Source organism: Polyodon spathula, chromosome 3 (genome assembly GCF_017654505.1).
Source record: "Polyodon spathula isolate WHYD16114869_AA chromosome 3, ASM1765450v1, whole genome shotgun sequence".
Taxonomy (NCBI): Eukaryota; Metazoa; Chordata; class Actinopteri; order Acipenseriformes; family Polyodontidae; genus Polyodon; species Polyodon spathula.
The window spans coordinates 20,620,616-20,641,998 of NC_054536.1; the positions used below are offsets into that span (position 1 = coordinate 20,620,616).

The following is a 21,383-nucleotide window of genomic DNA, read 5'->3' on the forward strand; positions in this document are numbered from 1 at the left end:
GGTTTAAAGTATTCAGAACGAATCATTGCAAGATACAAGTCAGGAAGGTGGGACATTGCCAAACTGCACTGGGAATTATTATTTTGTGTGTGTATGTGTGTGTGTATGTATTTTACTTATTTTTTTCATGGGGAAAGGTGTCAAGTCAATATGTATTGAGTAATCATTTCCAACGTATGTATCGGGGCTGTTTTATCAGTTCTTATTAGTTAAAATCGAAAATCAGAAGCCCTACCTCTAATATACACTGAGGATGGATTAAAATCCATTTTATACATGAGGGGACCTTTCATGCCCTCAGCACCCCTTGAACACAGTAATACATTTTAATCTTATCATCGGTTTAAGTACATACACACACGATTGCTCACATGAACATTTTGAGATTTTATTTCACATACCAAAACAAAATCCTGGGACTCCCTTGCAATGCTGGCTCAGAATATGCATCTCTATACAATACTAGTTACATTATAATGAGAAGGCGATCAATATGCAGCGTTTTATGCAGTGTTAACATTTTAAATAATCATTCCTGTTTTGGGGAGAAGTCACAGCTTGATTTTTTATAGCATGTTATTGTACCAAGGAATCTATGTGGATTGCATCAACCCTTTATTTTAATCACAATGAATAATCACAAATAAGTGGATTACAGTGCTATAAAATGCTCCAAAAAATCAAGCGGTGGCATATCCCAAAGATGACCCCCCCCTCCCCAAAAAAAAAAGGTCAATTATTTCTGCACTTTTCCATGCTTATACAACGCACTTACTGTAGTTTACTCTGGTATGACATGTTGTATTTTTATATACTTTACCACACCTCTTTATAATGCTTTTACAAGGTTGGAGGTGAGCAGCTGACAGAGATGTTTTAGGAGCTCTGTGTTGCAATGTACAGATCTTTTGTTTGCTTATTACTAGTGATAAAAACATGTCAATGAACTGGGTGAAACAAAAACTTGGACAACAACCCAGAGGATCATGTAATCTTTGTCAGTCACTTAATTTACTGTAAGCTTCGCTCCCAACAACCGGCAACAGAAGTAAATGATAGATGATCCTTCATGAATGAATGTCAAACAGTCTAAAGTGCAGAATAGAATCCACCATCTTTATTTGTTTAATAAAAATCAGAGTAGCGAGGAAAACTTGAAACAACTGCACTAAATAATTAAACTCCTAAGCAGGAGAACATTGTTAATAAATAACAGCAATATATTTAAATCTATCCTTTCTAATATTTCAACTACTGCAAGAGATGTTCAGTATCAACAACAGCAGAGTTCAAATGAGCTACTTGTACAATAATAACATAATCTATTTTTAAATAGCGCCTTTCATAGTGGACCACGATCACAAAGCACTTTACAGAGGTAGGCTGTGAACTGTATATTACATGCAGAGTCACTTACAATAGGACAGACAAGATCTTAAAACACACAGTCATTGCGAGTCAGGCAATACATAATAAATGCATCAGCTGCAGCTCCTGTCTGCTTTTGGCCCCTTTCTCGGTTCACGATGATTTCTGGATTTCACCGCTCATTAAAGGGGAGCATGGTTGCCGTACGATATGATGAACCAAAGAAGCCAGTACAGTACTTTCTTGCTTTAGGTATATCAAATTGTACCCCAGATCAACATGGATAGTGGTTACTTAATGAAAGACATTTGTGGAAATTGTGGGGAATGAGATTTAAAGCCTGATATTCGCAGCAACTGGTCATGTTAATGTCAAAACATTTAACTCATGTAACTTCACAGTAAAAAAAAAAATTGACAATCTGGGAATTAAATGTCACCCAAACTCATCAGACCACTGAGAAACATTCCCACTTATTTTCACACAGTCTCTGTGAGCATTATAATGTTATCTTATCCCTAGTCAAAAGAAAAAATGCAAAGTGCAAATGTGTAATGGAGTTCATCTGAAAGGAGGGCACTGTCCAAAACAGTAGAACAAACCACATTGTTAAAATTTCTTATAGGCATGCATGGGCCCGTGTGTGTATCTGCGTGACTGTAAATTAAGTCTGAAAACGTGCATGTGCTGGAGTCAAAAAGAAAGCAAAAGAGTTGTTCATCTACAAGGCTGTGTTGCGTCAGGCAGTATAAGACAGCCGGAGCTCCTGGTTCCTTGCAGGTTTCATCGGTGATGGATGGGTCCTGTATTAAAAACTGAAATTAAGCCAGTTCGATGCAGGAGGTCAAACTAGGTTTTGTTACTGGGGCTGGGTAACTGTTTATGGAGGACAGAAATCTGCGAAGTACGGGTGCTGCAAGGCGTCCTCTGCTGAGATCCGCTGGACTGGGTTACACTTCAGTAGATTCTGCAAAACAGATAGTTGAGTAATAAGAACAAAAGAACATACAACCGAGAAGAGGTCACTTGGACCATGCTCGTCCAGTTCCTGCAGCTGATTGATCCCAAAACACAACTACAGAGCCAACAAGACTCAACATCAACAATGTGGCTTCATAACCCATCCCACACCCTCACCACTCTGCTACCACTCTGAGCTGTTTGTTGCAAATTACTTTTCAATAAATTCGAGCCCTGTGAAATTATTTTTATTTTTTATAATTTTTCATTTTATTTTTCACAAATGTAGTTTTATTTCATTTTATCTATTAAAAATGTTGTTTTATTACAGATACACCTTAAATAACTCAAATAGATGTACATAAAATAAAAACAAAGTATACATCATGTTTTAACTATATACATTTTTGTATTTAATAATTTCTCATTAGCTGCGGTAATGGTAACGTACGTGAAGTACCCCACTCTTTAAAAGAACTGCCTATTTACAGTAAATACTGACAATGCCATCTATAAAAATACGGTAAGATAAAATTAAAAAAATCTACATATTTATACTGCTCTACTATTGTGGGGCTGTCTTAATAATTGCACATACAGCAATCTACCCATTAAAAAAAACAATAGGAATTGTATTTCAATCCCATTGCACTGAAGCAAGGCTCCAGTAAAGAACAAGCTTGGGGTTTCTCAGTATTTAAACACTAAGCAAAGCAGATTCATTCATTCAAATCCATTCAAAACCAAAACAGCATCTGCTCCAATGCAAAGTTTACATCACTTGAAATAAAACAAAGAATTACCGTACTAATACAAAACACAAGCAAACAAGCCACATTTTCCCCAAAAGGAATACACAGCTAATACTGAATGACGGTATCTTTCGACTCTCATTCCTGCCGACAGTTGCAAAACCTGCACATCATTATTTTGTCACCGTCAGCTGCACACATCCCCTCATGTTCAAATTGGTTGGAGCGTTGTTTAATTGTTACGCACGGTTTAGGCATTTTAGAAACAAATGTCTCTTCTCTTCCATCACAATTTGAATTCCCAAACGACTCGTTCCAAATTATCCATCTGCGCAAATGCAAGTCAGAGCTTCCGTTTCCCTTCAGACCGTGTCTATGGTAACGGCTGAGCTTTGACAACTACAACTGCAAGTATTTCTTTAAAGTATTTTTTGTAAAACCTCCCAATTTAAAAATGTCATTCTATGTTTGCGTTATAATGATTTTTCATTTTATTTTGTTTTATATGTTGCATTTCGTATTTGCGAAAAAACACGTGGCTCTACTAATAATGTTGCAGTCAGAGCTGTTCAAACAGAACATTTTCAAATATACAGCACTGCACATTTTACATTTATGGTCCCCCCTTCATCAACCCCACAGCAATAAAAGAAAACACAAGAAAACATAAAACACCTTCACCATCCCACCCCAACCCCCAGGGCAAAGGTATCATTATAGCTATCTCTTAAATATGCCAGTAGGGAGTCCTGAACTTGAACTGGTTGGAGTGGTACAAGAAAATAAGAACCTTGTAATCTAACATATACAGCTTGGAAGTTCTGTTTGTAGTTTCTGTACCCTGTGTACCCTGACTAAAAAGGGATTCCACACCTCTTCAAACACCTGCATTCTGTTTTGTATATCAGTCTTTCATAGGATGCTGTCTCAGCTATGGTATTGTAACACTCCTCATATGGGATTAGGGTTTGAGCTTTCCAGTGACACAGAATAACTCTTTTAGCTGTTGCAACTGCCAGCATAATCATGTCTCAGAACCGCTTGTAATATTCACTAGGCAGACTGTCTTCCCCCAGCGCCTTCTCTGTTGACATTGATTTTATTGCCTTGTACTCTCTCCTTCTGTTATTTTTTTGTTAAAAAAAGTCTCTTTGTTATACATTAAGTTTTGATAATTCAATCTATTTGTTGTATTATTTAAATGTATGTTTTGTTGTTTACATTTATTTATTTTTGTTGTTTAAATTTATTTATTTTTGTTAATTATTTTACAGCATGGGTGGGGTTAAAATTCCCCATCCATGCTAAACTCGTGGAGAATGTGACCGTCTTCAGATTGATTAATTTATTGCTAATTTGGAGACAATCACATGTATAAAAACCTGCAGCTCTAGCTGAACGAGAGATATGAGTCATGAGATAAAGAAAGTAAGAATAAAAACAATTGCTACTCCTGCTGGCTATAAACCAGCACGTTACTTATTTTGTTTGTTTGTTTTAGCCACTGTGCCTTTTCGTTTATGAAGTGTTTTGTTTAAACATTTTATTTAATAAATAAATACAAGCGCACTAGCGATTCACCCCCACAGTCACCACCAAGCCTATCTGTGACAAGTGCACATTCTGCTTTTTTTTATTAGAAATTGAATCAATCTCAAATTTAGCTTTTGTCATTTTATGAAGTTTTTCTGCAGAAGGATTGCTTCCATAAGCTGTCTCTAATTCCTTGATTACTCTTTCAAGTTTGCTTACCTTTTCTAAATCTTTTATTTTATTCGTGGATTTCATTTTAATCAATTCACCTCATATATGCTTTAAAAGCTTCCCATACCACTGAGCTGTACTGTGTTGAACATTAAATAATTCAATTTCCTTCTGAAGTATGGCTGTTTGAGCCAAGACCTGTAATATACTAGTATTTAATTGCCATTTCTGTGATTTTTCTGGCTTTCTCCCCACATTCATAATAAGAACCACATTTGCATGGGCAGCTATTACAATAACTCCTGTATCACATTTATTGACACCAATAACTAGAGTTTTGGAGGTTAAAAAATAGGCAATTGTAGATGACTTTGCGCACTGAGGAATAGAATGTATAAACCCTTTCCATGGGATGTATTAATCGCCACTTATAAAATGGCTTGGCTAAATTAAGTGCTGTGATTGGCTTAACAAGATCACATGACCATGCGGTAAGCACTGTCTTACCACAAAGCTATGACATCATAGCCCAACTTACTAAACTGATATTCTAATATTACTACACCTTAACAGTAACACTTATCTAGACAGTGTTTCTGCAGGTTAAAATGTCAACATACAACTGAAACAAATTTAAATCACGCAACAAACTATTTTTCTCCTTTGTCACTAAGAATTACAGAAAAAATAGCAAATATATTGTAGAATTTAGTCAGAGAACAGAACAAAGAAAACTCTAAGGCAAGCAGGAGCAGAAACACTTCAAAAAGCCATCCGAGAAATCAAGCAAGTCTCACTCAGCATGTAACATATATTAAATCTCAACATCTCAACACTACCCTCCAATTTCAGAAACATATTTAAAACAAAATTAAAATCTCTGCTGCTCTCAGCTGTCATAACCGTTGGCTTTTAAATAAGGTCGGGTTCAGCATAGAATTCTCTTGTGCTCGCCGCAGACGGGAAGGACTGCGGCACTGCGCGAACTGACACGGAAGTCGTTTAGTCCACATATCATCTAATGCTGGTTTACAATCTAGGGAAATTATGCCGGTTACCAGCTATCGATGTGAAAACAGCCTCTGAAATTATTGGTCAGCTTCTCTTGAAGACTGCAAAACCTGAGTTTGCAGGAAATCAGTCTGCTTTCAATTCCCAAATGCCATTTTATCTCGAAAATGTTATTAGAAATGGGAATGTTCAGTGTAATGTTTATGGCAAATAAAGTACAAAATATATGTATTATGGGACTCATTATATTTTTATTCAGTGGAAGGATACATAATACATTTCAAATTTTTTCCTTAAAAAAAGCTAGTTTGTGTAATTTAAAAAGAAAATAATAATAAATTGCTATTTTAAAAACAAAATACCCCACTTTTCTTACTGCACCTCTTGCTGCCTCATGCCCCCCAACGCACCCAGGGCGTGCACTAAGAATCAGGCTGAGCTCTCTGCTTAGTTCTGTTAGAGCTTTACAGTTACTGGGTTTCTTAGAATTCCCTGGTGTTGACTTATTGAGAAACAAATCCTGGGTCTGGTTACAATTTCCCCCTATAACTATAGGCATGTCTCCCAACTCCAAAATAAGTTTATCTACATTTGGATTGCTACATTTAATGACTTTGCAAAAAGTATTGATACTCCATGTTTGTTAAGACTCTCATGTATTCTGATAGGAGGACCCCATCGGCTGTCTGAGCCTGTGTACATCTTGTTTCAACAAATGTGTTTCCTATAAAAATGTAATTTCTGCTTTTTTATGTTCAAGGTAGTTTTTTTCCTGTTAAAATATGTATTAAGACTGTTAACATTTCATGTTACTATTTTAATGTTATTATCTAACCTTTGTTAAGCAGGTATTCCATCTTAAATGTAATAGGTTGTATCTAGGAAGTTCCCCACACTGGTATCTCTCACTCATTGCTGTTGCATAAAGTATTAGACCTTGTTTGTGTTTCCAATTCAAAATGATATGCTGCAGTTGTTGCCCCACATCTATATAAATGTATACCATTATTCTCCAACCATTCCAAACATCGCCCTTTACCTAACCCATATACCACATCGCTTGTCATGTTATGTTTGAGTGTACTTTTGAATAACATTTTCTATGGCCACCACTTTGTCTTTGATACCTGACATGCAGTCCTCCGCCATTACCATTCTTGAACACAGGTCAGTAATTTTATTTTACAGTTTCTACGCTAGTTTTTAAGACAGTGATGTCTTCAGCCACATCATAGCCTGCAAAGAAGCCTGCACCTTCTTTAATTCTTTAACTATTGCCGAGTCTGTCTCCGCTCTGCTTTCTGTCAAGAAGTCGGCCATGTTTTCCCTTTCCTCCTTGTTGCTGGAGAAGGAGCTGAATATTTCATGCTTTCTGGAATCTGTGTGCTAGTTGGAGTTTTCTGCATTTGCTAAAACACTTAACTATGTTGGGTTTGAAAGTTTTATGCTGTAAATGCTCAGATTACATTGAATTGTTCATGGGTTACAGCTTTCCCAACTCACGTCTGTTCACATCATGTGACTGCTTCAGCGCTGTGTGATTTAAATTCTACAGGATGGTCCATACGTATTCAAGGATTGATTTATTTACTTGTTTATTTATTTTAATGACACCAACCTGTAGCAGATCCCGTCCTGTCGCACTCAGTTTCGGAACAACATTCACCAGTGAGGTTGTTGCTGGATACATGGGGTAGGGCTGCAAAAAATGCACTTGGTGAGTAAAAGCCCTTCATCAACAAGGCAACACCCAGCTACTGCATGGACAGATGCAGGCAATTACAAAAGTAGACATAGCCCTTTACAAAAACAGGAGGCAATTGAAAAAGATTAACAATTGCCTTCCCAAAAAATCATGATTTCATTTATCTATCTATCTTCAAGGTTTCCCCTTTTTAATTTCTTTAGACTAATGTTCACTGGAAGACAGACTGAAACCACCACTCATTTCACTTTTAACATGACCCAACAACCAAAAGCCAAATCTACACCTATCCCTCTCATCTACTTTGTATTGCACTGTATCTTGAGGTGTTATAATTACTGCACTTTTGTGATCATTAGAATAGTGTCCTACCTAAATAAATATCTATAAACTTGGACAAACACAGAGGATCGTACAATCCTCAGAGCTACCGTTTACCTTGTAGTCTGGAAGTTTGGTCATGGTGGGCCACTGCTCCTCAGTTGGTGTCCCCAACAATGTAGCAGCATTAAGGAAACAGTAATGTGTTTGCCATTAACGCTTTCTTTTCTGGCGCAGAGTACTGTACAAAGCGACAAAACCCATTTATTATACTGTCTTGCACCAGCAGGTGGCGGTCTTAGAAATATTCTTACATTGCCCTAATTTAGAGATGGGTATATTAAACTGTATTAATCCCCAAATACTGGAATGTATTGTGTCAATGGCTGCTATGTACTTTTAGTATGTGGTGTGCTGGCAAAAAGGCATTGCTTATTTATTATAACTGCACTTCACTGTTTAAGGATATCTGAAAATCCTCTTCAACTGATCGTCCACATCATTTCCTGGAAACAACGGCCTTCCAGCATTAGCTAACTCTGAAAACACAAAGAGGAGAAAAATACAGAACCATTTCTTATATGTTGAAACATCAGTCTGCCTGTGTATCTTATAGGACATTGAATAAAGACTGCGCACATCCTTTTTAGTAACTCAAATATGTAATTGTTTCCTGTGTAATATCACGAATAGGGATTGTGATTATTTCTCAAACTATATTTATACAGGGTTCACATAGTGTAGATTACCTGCAAATATACACCCTGCTGACCACATATCAATCGAGGTGGAATACAGCTTGGCACCAAACAGCACATCTGGAGGCCTGTACCATAACGTGACAACCTAGAAAAGTGGCAACCACAGATTAAAATCATACATGCTGGGTTTATGGTTTCACAAAGTATATAAAACACCATAATGAATACAGAACATCGAGGCTTAACGTTAAATTATTAAGCTTCTTTATATTACTACTATATTATATCTGGTGGTATAATTGTAAATCACGGGTTTAACTTCAAAGCAATAACAAAATTAACAGAAAGCCATTTCCCACACAGGCACCTTATCATTTTCCACAATGTAACTCTTTTGATCCTTCATTAAAAACAGTGGCAGTCCCTATAGATCAGGAAAGCAGAACAAACCATAATGTCAGATTTTCACAGTCCGAGAACAAGCCCTCAGACCTCTTTCTATTATATTGCAATGGTGCTCAGTCGTTATTTCTGTGTATATATGAGCTGCCCTGGTGACATGAAAATAATTTAAGGAGCATATACATAAAAATGTGGGTGCTTTAACACACCTCAGCTGAGTAACATCGGACAGGTATTCCAAACGCACGAGCCAATCCAAAATCAGCTAGTTTGAGCTCGCCATTCTGAAAAAGACACAAACCAGTTTCAGTTTGATAAAACAAACAGCGTTAAATTAGCTAGAGCTGTTTATGTTTTTATAGTGTACTGTACAATAAAAGTCAATGAAAAACGATGGTCATGGACCAGATTAACCCCATCCCTGCCAAACTTTCCTACACACACTATTTACAAAAGCACTGCTATGAATCCATGTATTTTCCTTTATTATTCTATATTGTACATTTTCTCATTGTATTTCTTCTAAAACTATAAATTAATTTGTTTTTTATATATATATATATATATATATATATATATATATATATATATATATATATATACACACACACACACATCTTACCCTGTTAATAAGAAGATTCTGAGGCTTGAGGTCTCTATGCAGCACATTCCGGCTATGACAAAAAGCCAAACCTTTTAGCAACTGGTACATGAAGGACTAAAGGAAATACAGAAATGTTATTTTAAGTATTTTGTCTTCAACCTCTGCTGCAAGAATCTTTCAACTTATTTACTTGAATGTATTCATAACATTTGTTCACATCATAAGACCAGAATTTTGTTTGCCACAACAAAATGGTACAACTGATAAGCTTACTGCAAGATACTCCATAAGTTATAATTGATAACAGTAATAAGTACTTCAATAAAAAAAAATAAAACACACAACATGAAACAATTATCTAGTTGAATTTGTGGACTTCCTGTATACTCTTCCAGACCTACGCAGGGCTAAATTCACCTACTCTTGTAAAGTTACTGTACAGGTCCATGAAGAAAATGCATGGTAGCATTTAGTAACTACTTTATTATAAACAGGGGTTTTGTTTTACGGTTTCTATTAATTTAATTTTTCAGTGCTTATTTTTAGCTATTTGAGTTTTATAAAATTGTTTTGTTTCGGGTCTTTTGCTTCTATATACTGTATGATGACTACTGATTTCTGTTACTTTCGATTTCTTTCTGTCATAACATGTATAGTAACTTGACAGTACTTTCACACTTCAATTGTACTTTCTTTCCTTTACTGTCTTCCACAATGCAAACCTTATGGTCACAAGCACATTCTTCTGGGTTTTTTTGGTATGTTTAGGCATTTTATTTTTTTACTTTCGCCACAACTTGCAATTCTGTTTTAAATTCCACAAGCGTGTAAATATTCCCTATCTGAAACATAGTCAAATCTCGCAAGCAAGAACAATTCTCACATTCTTGTAATCTCGTTTTAAATCTCGCAACCGTGTTACAATCCTCCAACAGAAATGTAGGAATTTTCTGCCACTCAGTAGGTGGGGCAGGTTTAAAGTATTCACAACGAATCAATGTGAATTACAAGTCAACTACACTGTGAAATGTATTATTTTCTTGTAGAGTAGGTTATTTTATTCTTTTTTTTTTCACAGGGAAAGGGGTCAAGTCAACATGAATTGAGTAATCATTTCCAGTGTTTGTTGGATATACACCGTTTTCATTTTTTTTTTTTTATGTTAAAATAAAAAACCAGAAGCCCAAATTATAACGTTGCATACTGCATTATAAATAACATAAAAACATAAAAGGCCATGTGTACCCTTAACAGACTAGTAACTAGTAGTAAAGTAGTTACTAGCTAACTAGTAGTAAACCATGCATAAACACACTTCAGCACACCAATATAAAAACATGATTACATGGAAACCACTTTACGCCACCCTGTGGCCATGTCTGCACATTCAAACAAATAATTTGGTGAAAACATTTCCCAACAAGACATTTCCAAGCTCACCTTTACTATTTCAGGGTCTAGGTCCCCATTGCAGCTATCAAAATATTTCTTCAAATCCTGTAAAAGGTGGAGACAATTGCAGCTGTGATAAACAAGAGTACATTCAAATAACTCAAAAATTTACACTGGTGGAAATGTTATATATTTTGTAACACAGCCTCCCGGCTCAGGTTCGTTTTCCCCTTTAAAGTCAGCACACCCACAGACAGAACGATATATTTTTTAAAGCACTTGCATGGACTTTTATTCTTTACAGAAATAAAAATAAACAAACAAAAACCTAACTCCCACATGGAGTGCCAAACTAAACTTTTTTTAAATCCATAAACTATAAAAACGGACGGCTAAGCCGTTTACCGGTTGCCAAAACACTATTTCTCACAGTTTTACAAATTCAATAATACAAAGGTTCACACCCTTTCCTTTGACCACACAGGTCTTTGGTCCATACACACAGACCTCAGCTTCACACAGACAGCCTCAAACAAACCTTTTGGCTTGTTCAAATAGGTGCTTGCTAATCACAGGCAGGTGTCTCATTAAAATTAGTCAGGTAAACATCATCCTGGCTCACTCTCATGGCCTTCTGGGGAATATAGTCCGGTAGGATCCTCCAACATCCACTTAACAATGGTCAAATTTCCCAGCCCACCTCCCCCCATGGGATGAAAAATCACCAGTGGCAGGAACAGTAGAGGTGGTCCTCAGTATGTATGTACATATGTAACACTTAACATTTATCTTATAAAAATGGTGACTTAAACAATATTTATGATATCTGCAATTTTTTCCTTAATTCAATTATTCGTATTACATACTGTTGATATGTGTGGCCACGACATAAAAGGGTTGGTAAATCGCCTTCTCACGATAAAAAGCAGCACAAATTTGCAAGCAAACATGTCCCACAGCCGTACCTTATGTTCATGAGACTTAAGCAGTGATGATCCCATTTGTGACGTAACCTCTCGCAACTTTCTACTATAACTAAAGGTTGTACAAAGCAATTCTTTATTAACAACAGAGATGTGATGGAAGTAGCCCTTGCAAGCTTCCTTGTCCAAATAGGAAAAAATAAGCATACAGTATGAGGGGTTTAGAGGCTTCAATTTTTTTTTTGTTTAATGCAACACCATGTATTCAATGTTTCAAATTATTGCCATTTGACTTGCCAAGATATGTCAGATACACAGCAGTGCCATGAAGACCAGCAGCATCCACCTAGTGGACACACTTCAAATGTCAAAAATTTTGAACGGGGCTTACCTGATCACAGTATTCAAACACTAAGGTTAACTTCTTTTCACTGTGGAGTACATCATGCAATCTAGACAGGGAAAATGTTAGGTTTGTGTCACTATAAAATCAGAAAGACAGTTTGATCATACCAAAGGCAGCTTCTTTTAGGTACAAACATCTCTGCTTAGTTTATTACTAACGGTTTAGACTCTATAAACGATAGACAAACACTGAGCTGCTGAGTGATGCTATATACACTTTTAGAAAATCAAAAAACAAAATACAGCTTTAATCATACAACTCCAACAGAACACAGGTTTTATTAAATAAACAAATACAACACATAAACTGAACAAACAAATAAATACATACATGAATAAATAAACACCTACCTAACTATATTTTTATGTTTTAGTTCTTTCAAAAGACAGATTTCTCGCAGTGCAGAGCTTGGTACTCCCTAGAAAACAAGAAAGTCTTGATTACCTCTCTTTCAGAGAACTGAATACACACTGTACCAGACTAAATGATTGTTTAGGTTCAATAAACTGCATTGTGCCTGCTGCTTCAGAAGTCATTGTGTGATTCCTGAAAGAATATCAGACAACCCTTTTAACTGAACAATTCTTAAAATGAGTCATAATGCTATAATCTCACTTGCTGTAACTGTGTTCATTTCATTTTTCCTTTTGCTCATAGCTTGAACTTCATATTACATGACCTTTGAACTAGGATTTCTACCTTCATTTAAGAGATATTTTGAACACAGTTTCATACAGGGAAGGCTGAAAGGACAACAAAACCAAAAACTTGGTAAATAAGGTAAAAGTAAATGTCAATGGACAGCATTTTATAATGTATCCAGCCAACAACATTGTGCAAAACATCCGTCAGGGTTCGGCTATCCTGTTTCAACCTGGTATTGTATAAATTAAGTACAGATGATCCAAATAAGATAACACAACAATCCTTTAATGTAAATTCCATTTTCAATATGGATATCCCTTTATTGAAACACACCTATAGTAATATATATGTGCAGTAGTGTTAGGATAAGAGATGCATCTCCAGCCACACATTTCTCAAATTATAAGGTACACCTAAACCGGCCTGGTAAGGCAAACACCTTTATATGCTCAGTAGGTACGTACAGTATGTATTTAGGTAAGCATGAGAGTACCCACTGACAGATTAGCAGACATAAACTGCCTAATACAACAAATATTCAGTACAGCTTATGGTGACGCAATTAAAATAATCCACAATTTGTATGCAAAACCATTTATCCGATCATGCCTCCATTACAAACATTTATCTACTTCAGTTTCTTTTTTATCATGTACGGTACCTCATAAATCATTTAGTTATGAATGAACTAAAATTCTACAGTAACGTTTGGTGTGTAAACCATTTATCCAACAAGTAAATCTTTAGACAGGTCTGTGTAGATTGCTCGGTTTACCCTGTTTCATTGAATTTAGAATATCACATCAGCTTCAGTGGTCTAGTCTAAACCACATAAGTACCATACAGCACTCTATGTAAGAACATCAAAAGACAACAGTAGCTGATACCTCATCGTCATCGTCTAGACGTACTCTTTTGAGGGCTACAATTTCATGGGTTTCTCTGTTTTTGGCTTTGAAGACTGTTCCGTAGGTACCTGTTGACAGAAAGTCAAACAGCTGGTTAACTAAAGGCTAAACAATCAGAAATATATTATGTTACAGTAAAATGAAGAAAAAAGAAACACCAGGGCACCAGCAGCATATCCTCCTAATTTAAACTTGTGGAAATATGGAGACCCATATGATTTTTGCTATTCAAAATGAAGGCTTACTTATTTATTATGAATCTTTAAATGTTTAACTTATTAATATTTGTTAAAGTGGAAACAACTATTCAAGAACACATCTCAGTATGGTAACATTGGTAGCGCTTTACATACCAACACACTTCAGCCCCTTAACTTGAGAATACTCTAGTGTTGTGAGCAGGCCCGTCGAGAGAAATTTGGGTCCTCGGTACATGATTCACGTTGGCTGGGGGCCAATACCATAATACACACCCACCCCCCCACCGTCGCCATCGCCCAGTGGTTATATTGATTATATTAAAATAACATCACAATTCAAATAAAAAACTGAACGTATGCTTGAATGCTTATGTTAAAGTTAATTGACTTGTAATAAGTGCAACACTACAAATATTATATAATTTTTACTAATATGTATTTGGAGGTTATGGAGACACAAGAGCTCAGTTGCTACTTTTTTTCCTCCTCGATTTTGTGTAAATAAAATTAGACATAACAAAATAGTTTATGCATATTTAACTGAAGTCTATATATTTAATATTATTTATTCTAAGATTAAAAAAATAATAATTATAAAACGAGTCAAATATGAAATGTTGACCTGTTTGACATCTTGCCGTTTACTTAATACTTATTTAAATGTTATTATTATTATAATTTATATAGCTTTGATTAATGTGTGGTTGTTTATCCCTACTTATGCTCTACAACATTTAAAAAACTAAACCGCTATGGTACTTTCAGAATTGTTTGGTACACTGGGCCCCCACTGTCTCTGCTGCTTCTGATACACTGGCTGCAGAGGCAGAGCAGCAAGTCCGCGGCGCTGAGACAAACTTGAATGCATCTCACTTATTCCCACCCTATACATCAGAAGCCATTCATGACAGGTTAACAATTCAAATAGCATTAACCAAGCATCAGCTTTTTGAGCGATTGACAGGTGGTTATAGCTTCGAAATACAGCCTTTTTTCATGTTCTGTTTGACAGATTTCCTGTCAATCAGGTCTATAGAAATTTTGCAATTATTATTTTACTCACCAAACTATCATGTACATTTTATTAAAAATGTTCATGTAATTTTTTTTGAGCTTCAGGCCCAAGGAGAGCTGTCCCCACTTTCCCCTTGCTGGTCATGTGCCCTGGACCATTCTTACTTAAATCTCTCTAAGAATGGTTTACTGGTTTTGGAATCATTTTTATTTATTTTTTATGATCATTTTTATTAAATGCAATAAAAATCGTATTCATTTATGTGATTTAAAGCAATACAATGTTTGCTGTCGGTTTGGTTATGGATCTCTTCCTTCAATTCAAGGACAAAATTGGAACTATTCCATGAGGCAAATAAAGAAACAGGGGGTTAACCCATGTTCTGGGAAAGTCTGGCTTTGAAAAGAGACACCAGTCTTTAACAGTGAAATGCAAACCCATCTGGGATGCTGCACATGATACGTGTAACAGGTGGAGGCTGGGGTGCTGTCTCACCAAACCTCTAGTAACATTTCAAACAAGTGACATGACATGCGTGCAGTAAATTGTGTATAATATTGTGGCCTAATAATATTCTAGTTTGGTTGACTGGTTATGAACTTACAGAATGAAACAGCCAATATATACTGATGCACAATGAAAACGCAACAGTCTAAATCTTAAATCGATAGCTCATTGGGCACACACATAATGTTACTTACATTTTAAATAAATAGTGAGAAGATAGTTTTGTTGATTGTTAAGACTGTTAAAATTGCCAAAATGAGCTGACTAAGAATCTGTATAACTAGCCATTCGAAAGAGACATGATTTAAATTAACACAAGAATAGCAAAAGATACGACCATGCCCCACAGATCATCTGGTTACGATCGGCATGATTGAAGGCAGCTTGTCTGAGAAAAGTTGCCCGGAGAATGAGATGTTCTGCTTCAACAATCAGCAGACTAGTCCAGAGAAACCAGGAAACAGGCTCTGTGAGGGACAGGCCACGTCCTGGAATGCAGAGGGTCACCACACTGGCCCAGGGCCGTCACATCTGGCTGATCCATCTGCGTAATTGTTTTCAGACTGCAGTGGCTACAGCACAAGAAATTCCAGGAAGAAATAACCCGCGCATCAGCAGAATGACTGTAGCTTGCGTCTGCATGAAAATGATTTGCATGCTCGGAGGCTGTTCAGGGGTAACATGTTGACAGCTGAGAGACGAAACCGCCATCCAGAGAACATCTGAGGTGGTGGCAGAGAGAGTAGTAGAGTGTTTTATTCCCGATGAATGCTGTTTTGCCTTTGACAGACCTGACGGAAGACAACGTGTGTGGGAACCTCGTGGTGAGCGTTATGCTGACTGTTGCATTGTTCAAGCCAACCAGTGGGGCAGTGGAAGTGTGATGATGTAGGGAGGAATCTCCTTTAACACAAGAACGCCTTTGGTGCAGATTGAGGGCAACCTTACTGCTCAGCGATACATTGACGAAGTTCTTGAGGCAACAGTCTTTCCATTCCTGCAAGCCAATCCGGAAGTGTCGATTTTCCAGCAGGACAATGCAAGACCACACAGTGCTAGGATTACAATTGCACGACTTCTAGAAAACAATGTCAAGGTCTTGCCATGGCCAGTTTTTTCTCCTCACTTGTGTCCAACAGAACATTGGTGGGACCAAATCTCCAGTGCCATCCACAGCAGACAACCACGACCAGCCAACCTTCGCCATCTGGCTGCAGCTGCATAGGAAGTGGCAGAACATCCCACAGAAGTCCTGCGTCAACACAGCCAGGATTGTGTTAATGCTCTGGGAGGTCATACACGATACTAACTTTGTAATGTTTTCATTTTGACAGTGTGTCACGTTTCATACTGAAAACTTATCATGATTCTTTGATTTGTATTTTTGTTCACATTTTCTGTGATTTTGTTTGACATCCATTTTTAAAATATTTGATTAAATCCATCGGATTCGAGTGTTGCGTTTCTTTTGTGCATCCGTATATATACAAACATTATACATCACCCCCCCCATTATATATAATTCTTAATAGAAAACAATGCACTGGAAAACTATACAAAACACACTGTATACATACTGTATGTTACTGGTCTGTACATACAATGGATGTCTCATTCTTATGATTTCCTTTAAAAAGAATTTTCACAAATGACAGTGACAGCGTTGGTGTGTGTACATCAGAAACATTTATCATAAGATAATTTAGGTGAATTTAAATACAGTGGTGAGTAGTTTGTTTTTTTTGTTTCTAAATGATTAATGCTTTAGCATTTCACAAAAATGGTACATTAATATGACTGACAAGCCCAAGATGGTTATGTCGTTTGGATTATAACAGTAATTTAGTTTAAAAAAAAAAAAAAACAGTTTTTAAGCCTTGACACATACAGACAACAACATGGTATTGATAGCCTACAACAATTTGAACAGAAATTAAGATAGATAACATAAGCATAACAGTGTGGATCAAATAAACTACCACATTTATCATGAACTGTATCCTTAACAATCGACGAAAAGGTACCTCTTGTCAATACAGCGACAAACGTAACCCAGCCTTTGTTTTCCCATACAGAGATCACTGAGACATACTGATTTATTACCGCATGAAGACATGCACAAATAAATAACACCTGGAAGAGTTAAGCTATTTTAAATGACAGTTTTAACTCGAGGAAACTCAGATTTAGTTTTTTCTTAAAAGGCACACACAAAAACTGCACGCTCATGCAAAGCGTAGAATATAGGCTAATTCAATTCGAACCGCTGATCACACAAATACATACAAAAAATAAAGTGCATACTCAATAACACTTCATGCAAGTGAACGATAGAGAACAGTCACAGTTAAACCCATTCGTGGCGTCGTGGTATTTACTAACATCCGTACTGCCACATAATATAACAACCAATTAATTAATTCACATAAATAAATAAGCTTCATAGCACCATGCTCCGCCCAACAGACGAGCCTACAGAGTTTGCAAGCCGGAACACGCAGTAACTCGAGAACCGAGGCTACATGGGAAGGGTAGGCCGCGGCAGCATAAAGTGGAAATATAGGTAAACCAGAGAATGAAATAAATCCAATGTTGTGATACAGTTAGGACAGACATAAAAAAAGGTAACCAGTCAAATAATTTATTGCATTTACCTTCACCGATCTTCTCCAGTTTCTCATATTTCTGCATTTTTTTTTTTTATTGAAAATAATATATTTACCTAAGGTTTTCTCTCTGGATTAATTTTAAGAGAGGTTCTGCAACAAATTCTGAACACCACTGTATCACAGATTGAGACATCTAATGGCAGAAAAACGAACTGCAGTATGTCACCACCCTCGGGTAAATCTCACTTCATCTTTAGTGTATGAATGATGATGTGATGGGAATATAGGTAGATGCTACTACCAATAGGATTTTACAAGCACTAAGGTATCCAATTTTGCTGCTGCCAGAAGCTGCAAAAATCTAACTATGAATTAAACTACCCATTTCCATTTCTGTAAACTTAAGTCTAATAAATATAAATATGTATCTTTCTTCTGTGCTGGTGTTAATATTGGCAGCAGAGTCTTTGGAGTTTATTACTGGCAGTAGAATTTGTACTGGTCCACTGCTGTCCTATAAAGGTGAATATATTTATATTAAATTTGAAGCTTCTATTAACCGTTTTAAACAGTGTCACTAAGATTTGCTCTTTTATAGTTGATGGCAAATAGACACGTAGAGTGGTAAGAAGACTTCAGGGAGACATGTTGTACCTGCAACTGAAAGTACCTTTTGGTTCTGAAAGCTTGGTATCTGAGGAAACAGAGTGCAGTACTGTCAAGAATATACCGCTTTCTTTTATTGTAAAATTGAACATGATTGTGGGACACAGCAATCCTAAGTTTTTTTTTTTTTTTTATCACTTTGGAGTGAAACATTCTTAGCTGCACGATTAACTCACATTATTTCCAATTCACACTACCTAACAATGTGTTATCATCAAAAAACATTTGAGTTAAAATGTAATGTGGATAGGTCTTTGGTATATTTACATATTCAGGTTATACTTATTAAGGGGCCTGATTGCTCAAATTCTGGCACCTGTTCATTTCAATTACAAACCTGAACAAGGGGAGCAGTGAAACTTAGGACTGGGTGCATGACTAGCATGAGTTTCAAATACTGAACATCCAGCGCACAAACACCATAGTGTTTTAGGATTGCTTGCTGTGTGGCACATTATCAGGCATTGGCAACAGGGATTTGTAAAAGATAACTCATATCAGGCAAATGTGTTAAATATAACCATTTTAATGTTATATTTAAAGTATTTTAATATAGACAACTTCTAATAAAACACACCCAAGTGTTCCAAAATTAATTGCATGAGATATACAGTACTTATCAACATCTGCAATAGATAGAACTGCCACTGATACAACTGTTTTAAATGACTGTTAAATACGTCGAATATAAACCAGTTAATGGAGCTGAATTCTCCCAGAACTCAAGTTTAGGATTTCCGAGTTATCCCAGTTATCACGTGAGATGGGCAGGAAATACTACTGATTTTTCAGTAAGGCAGGGAGGGAGTTACATTTCTCGGACTGAAAACTGAAGTTCAGATTTCAAAAGTGAATAGAAGCTAAAGAAGCTACGTGACCTTTGCACAGTCTGTGAGGCCACAAGGAATTACATCAGCTCTCCGGCTGACAGCTGCTCACCAGCTACTAAGTACCCGCTTGCAAAGATAGTGCCCATGACAATGCCTGAAGAAAAAGAAACAGGACAGAATAGAAGCTGTTAGCTTTTGAGGTTTTTTTGAAGCATGAGAATTGACCAACAATAATATTTATTTTTATATAGCACCTTTCATAGTGGACCACCATCACAAAGTGCTTTGCAAGATACAAGACTACAGTGTGTGAACTATGCATCAGTTGCAGAGTCACTTACAACACTGTCTCACCTGAAAGATGGAGCACAAGGAGGTTAAGTGACTTGCTCAGGGTCACATAATGAGTGAGTGGCTGAACTGGGGATCTCCTGGTTACAAGGTGGTTTCTTTAACCACTGGACCACACAACCTCCAATGTTGCTTATAAAAGGAACAACTATAGGTGCTGGTTAGCACCAGGGATCCCCAGTACAGGCATTGTGTGACACGAGCCAACAGACCTGTCTCAAACTGGCACAATAGTATGAGATTGTTTCTCCCTCCCCTTTTCATGCTTTGGTGAGGGATCAAGCAAATGAATGCACACCTTGACACTGGCGCACCACTCCTCTCTCTCTCTGTTTTGATCTGCATTAAGCTGGTTGCAGGTAACCCAGGTGCCAGAGTCCAATTTTAATGTTGGATTTAATGTCATAATAATGCCATACTGACTGTTGCATTCTAACACAACAAAATTCACCCAGGGAGCATGCCACCTCCTACCCTATCTCGCCAAATGGCTGCTGGGTTGGTGCAGATCCCAGGTGGCCCATGCAGCCAGTCAGGGCGGCCTAATGTATCTTTGATGTTAAAAATCATTCAATAAACATGTTCTACTTCAAAATTGTTGTCCTGGTCTGTTTGAATATATAGTTGTTTATGTCAAGTTTAGTGCAAGGTTTGACTGCCCCTGTAAAATGGCACTACCGACCCCTAGAGCTTCATTTATATTGCTGAACTTTTCAATAACAATCAGCCTTCTCTGCCAGTGTACAGACTAGAAATAAAAAGGCGTAGATGTGTGCTTCGTTTCTTTGACAAAACAAGAAAATCTTTTTTTTCAGCATTTGGATATAGTCTGTGGCTGATAAAAGACAAGCATTATATTGTGCAATGTAGTAGTGTTCTGTATACTATTCTCACATGCTAAGATGAGTGTAAATAAGGCCCTTTTGGCACATGGCATAATGTTTTGTCTGTTAGGACAGGAAAAGATGTCAGAAAAAAGAAAAAATCTGTATTATTTATGTCTTCAAAACGTATGCTGTTTCTCCTTACCAATGTAAAGGCAGCTTGCCTTGCCAAGTTTGCTACAGAAAAGAGAACTGTAGACAGACATAACAATATTATTTTCTATAAAAGGTATATTTCTAACCATCAATTTACAAAAATAAAAAAAATAGTTAAGTCAGATATAGGTTATACTTTAATTATATCAAATAAATCAAGTTTGGTATAATTTGTTCAGCATGTAGGAGTAGATTTTCAACAAAACATGGGGAAAAGCTGACCTGGCATTTTGCTAAATAATAATACAGTGGAATCTCTGTGCTACGACTATCAAGGAAACAGATTTTTTTTTCAAACTTACAGCCATAGCTGCTAAGAGGGAGAGCAGTTGAGGTTTGACAAACTTCCAAAACTGTCCAATT

General features: G+C 36.7%; 1 protein-coding gene across 1 annotated transcript; it reads right to left on the reverse strand.

Annotated features, from left to right (window-relative positions):
- Positions 1–374: 374 nt before the first annotated feature.
- LOC121312832 (cyclin-dependent-like kinase 5) lies at positions 375–18,325 on the reverse strand. Its single transcript, XM_041244646.1, has 12 exons — positions 18,179–18,325; positions 13,782–13,870; positions 12,600–12,667; positions 12,235–12,295; positions 10,969–11,025; positions 9,547–9,642; positions 9,134–9,208; positions 8,571–8,667; positions 8,291–8,360; positions 7,939–7,999; positions 7,414–7,494; positions 375–2,335 (listed from the first exon to the last, which is right to left on the reverse strand). The coding sequence occupies exons 1-12, from the start codon at positions 18,213–18,215 to the stop codon at positions 2,249–2,251; spliced, it is 879 nt and encodes a 292-aa protein (XP_041100580.1). The 5' UTR covers positions 18,216–18,325; the 3' UTR covers positions 375–2,248.
- Positions 18,326–21,383: the final 3,058 nt, after the last annotated feature.

Bases quoted from the DNA above. Each gene is read 5' to 3' on its own strand.
- LOC121312832 (XM_041244646.1), bottom strand. From the start codon at position 18,215: ATGCAGAAATATGAGAAACTGGAGAAGATCGGTGAAG. The intron at 12,668-13,781 runs GTATCAGCTACT...CTTGTTTTCTAG, and splicing joins GTCTAGACGATGACGATGAG to GGAGTACCAAGCTCTGCACT. The intron at 2,336-7,413 runs GTTGGTGTCATT...TCTGTTTTGCAG, and splicing joins CAGGACGGGATCTGCTACAG to AATCTACTGAAGTGTAACCC.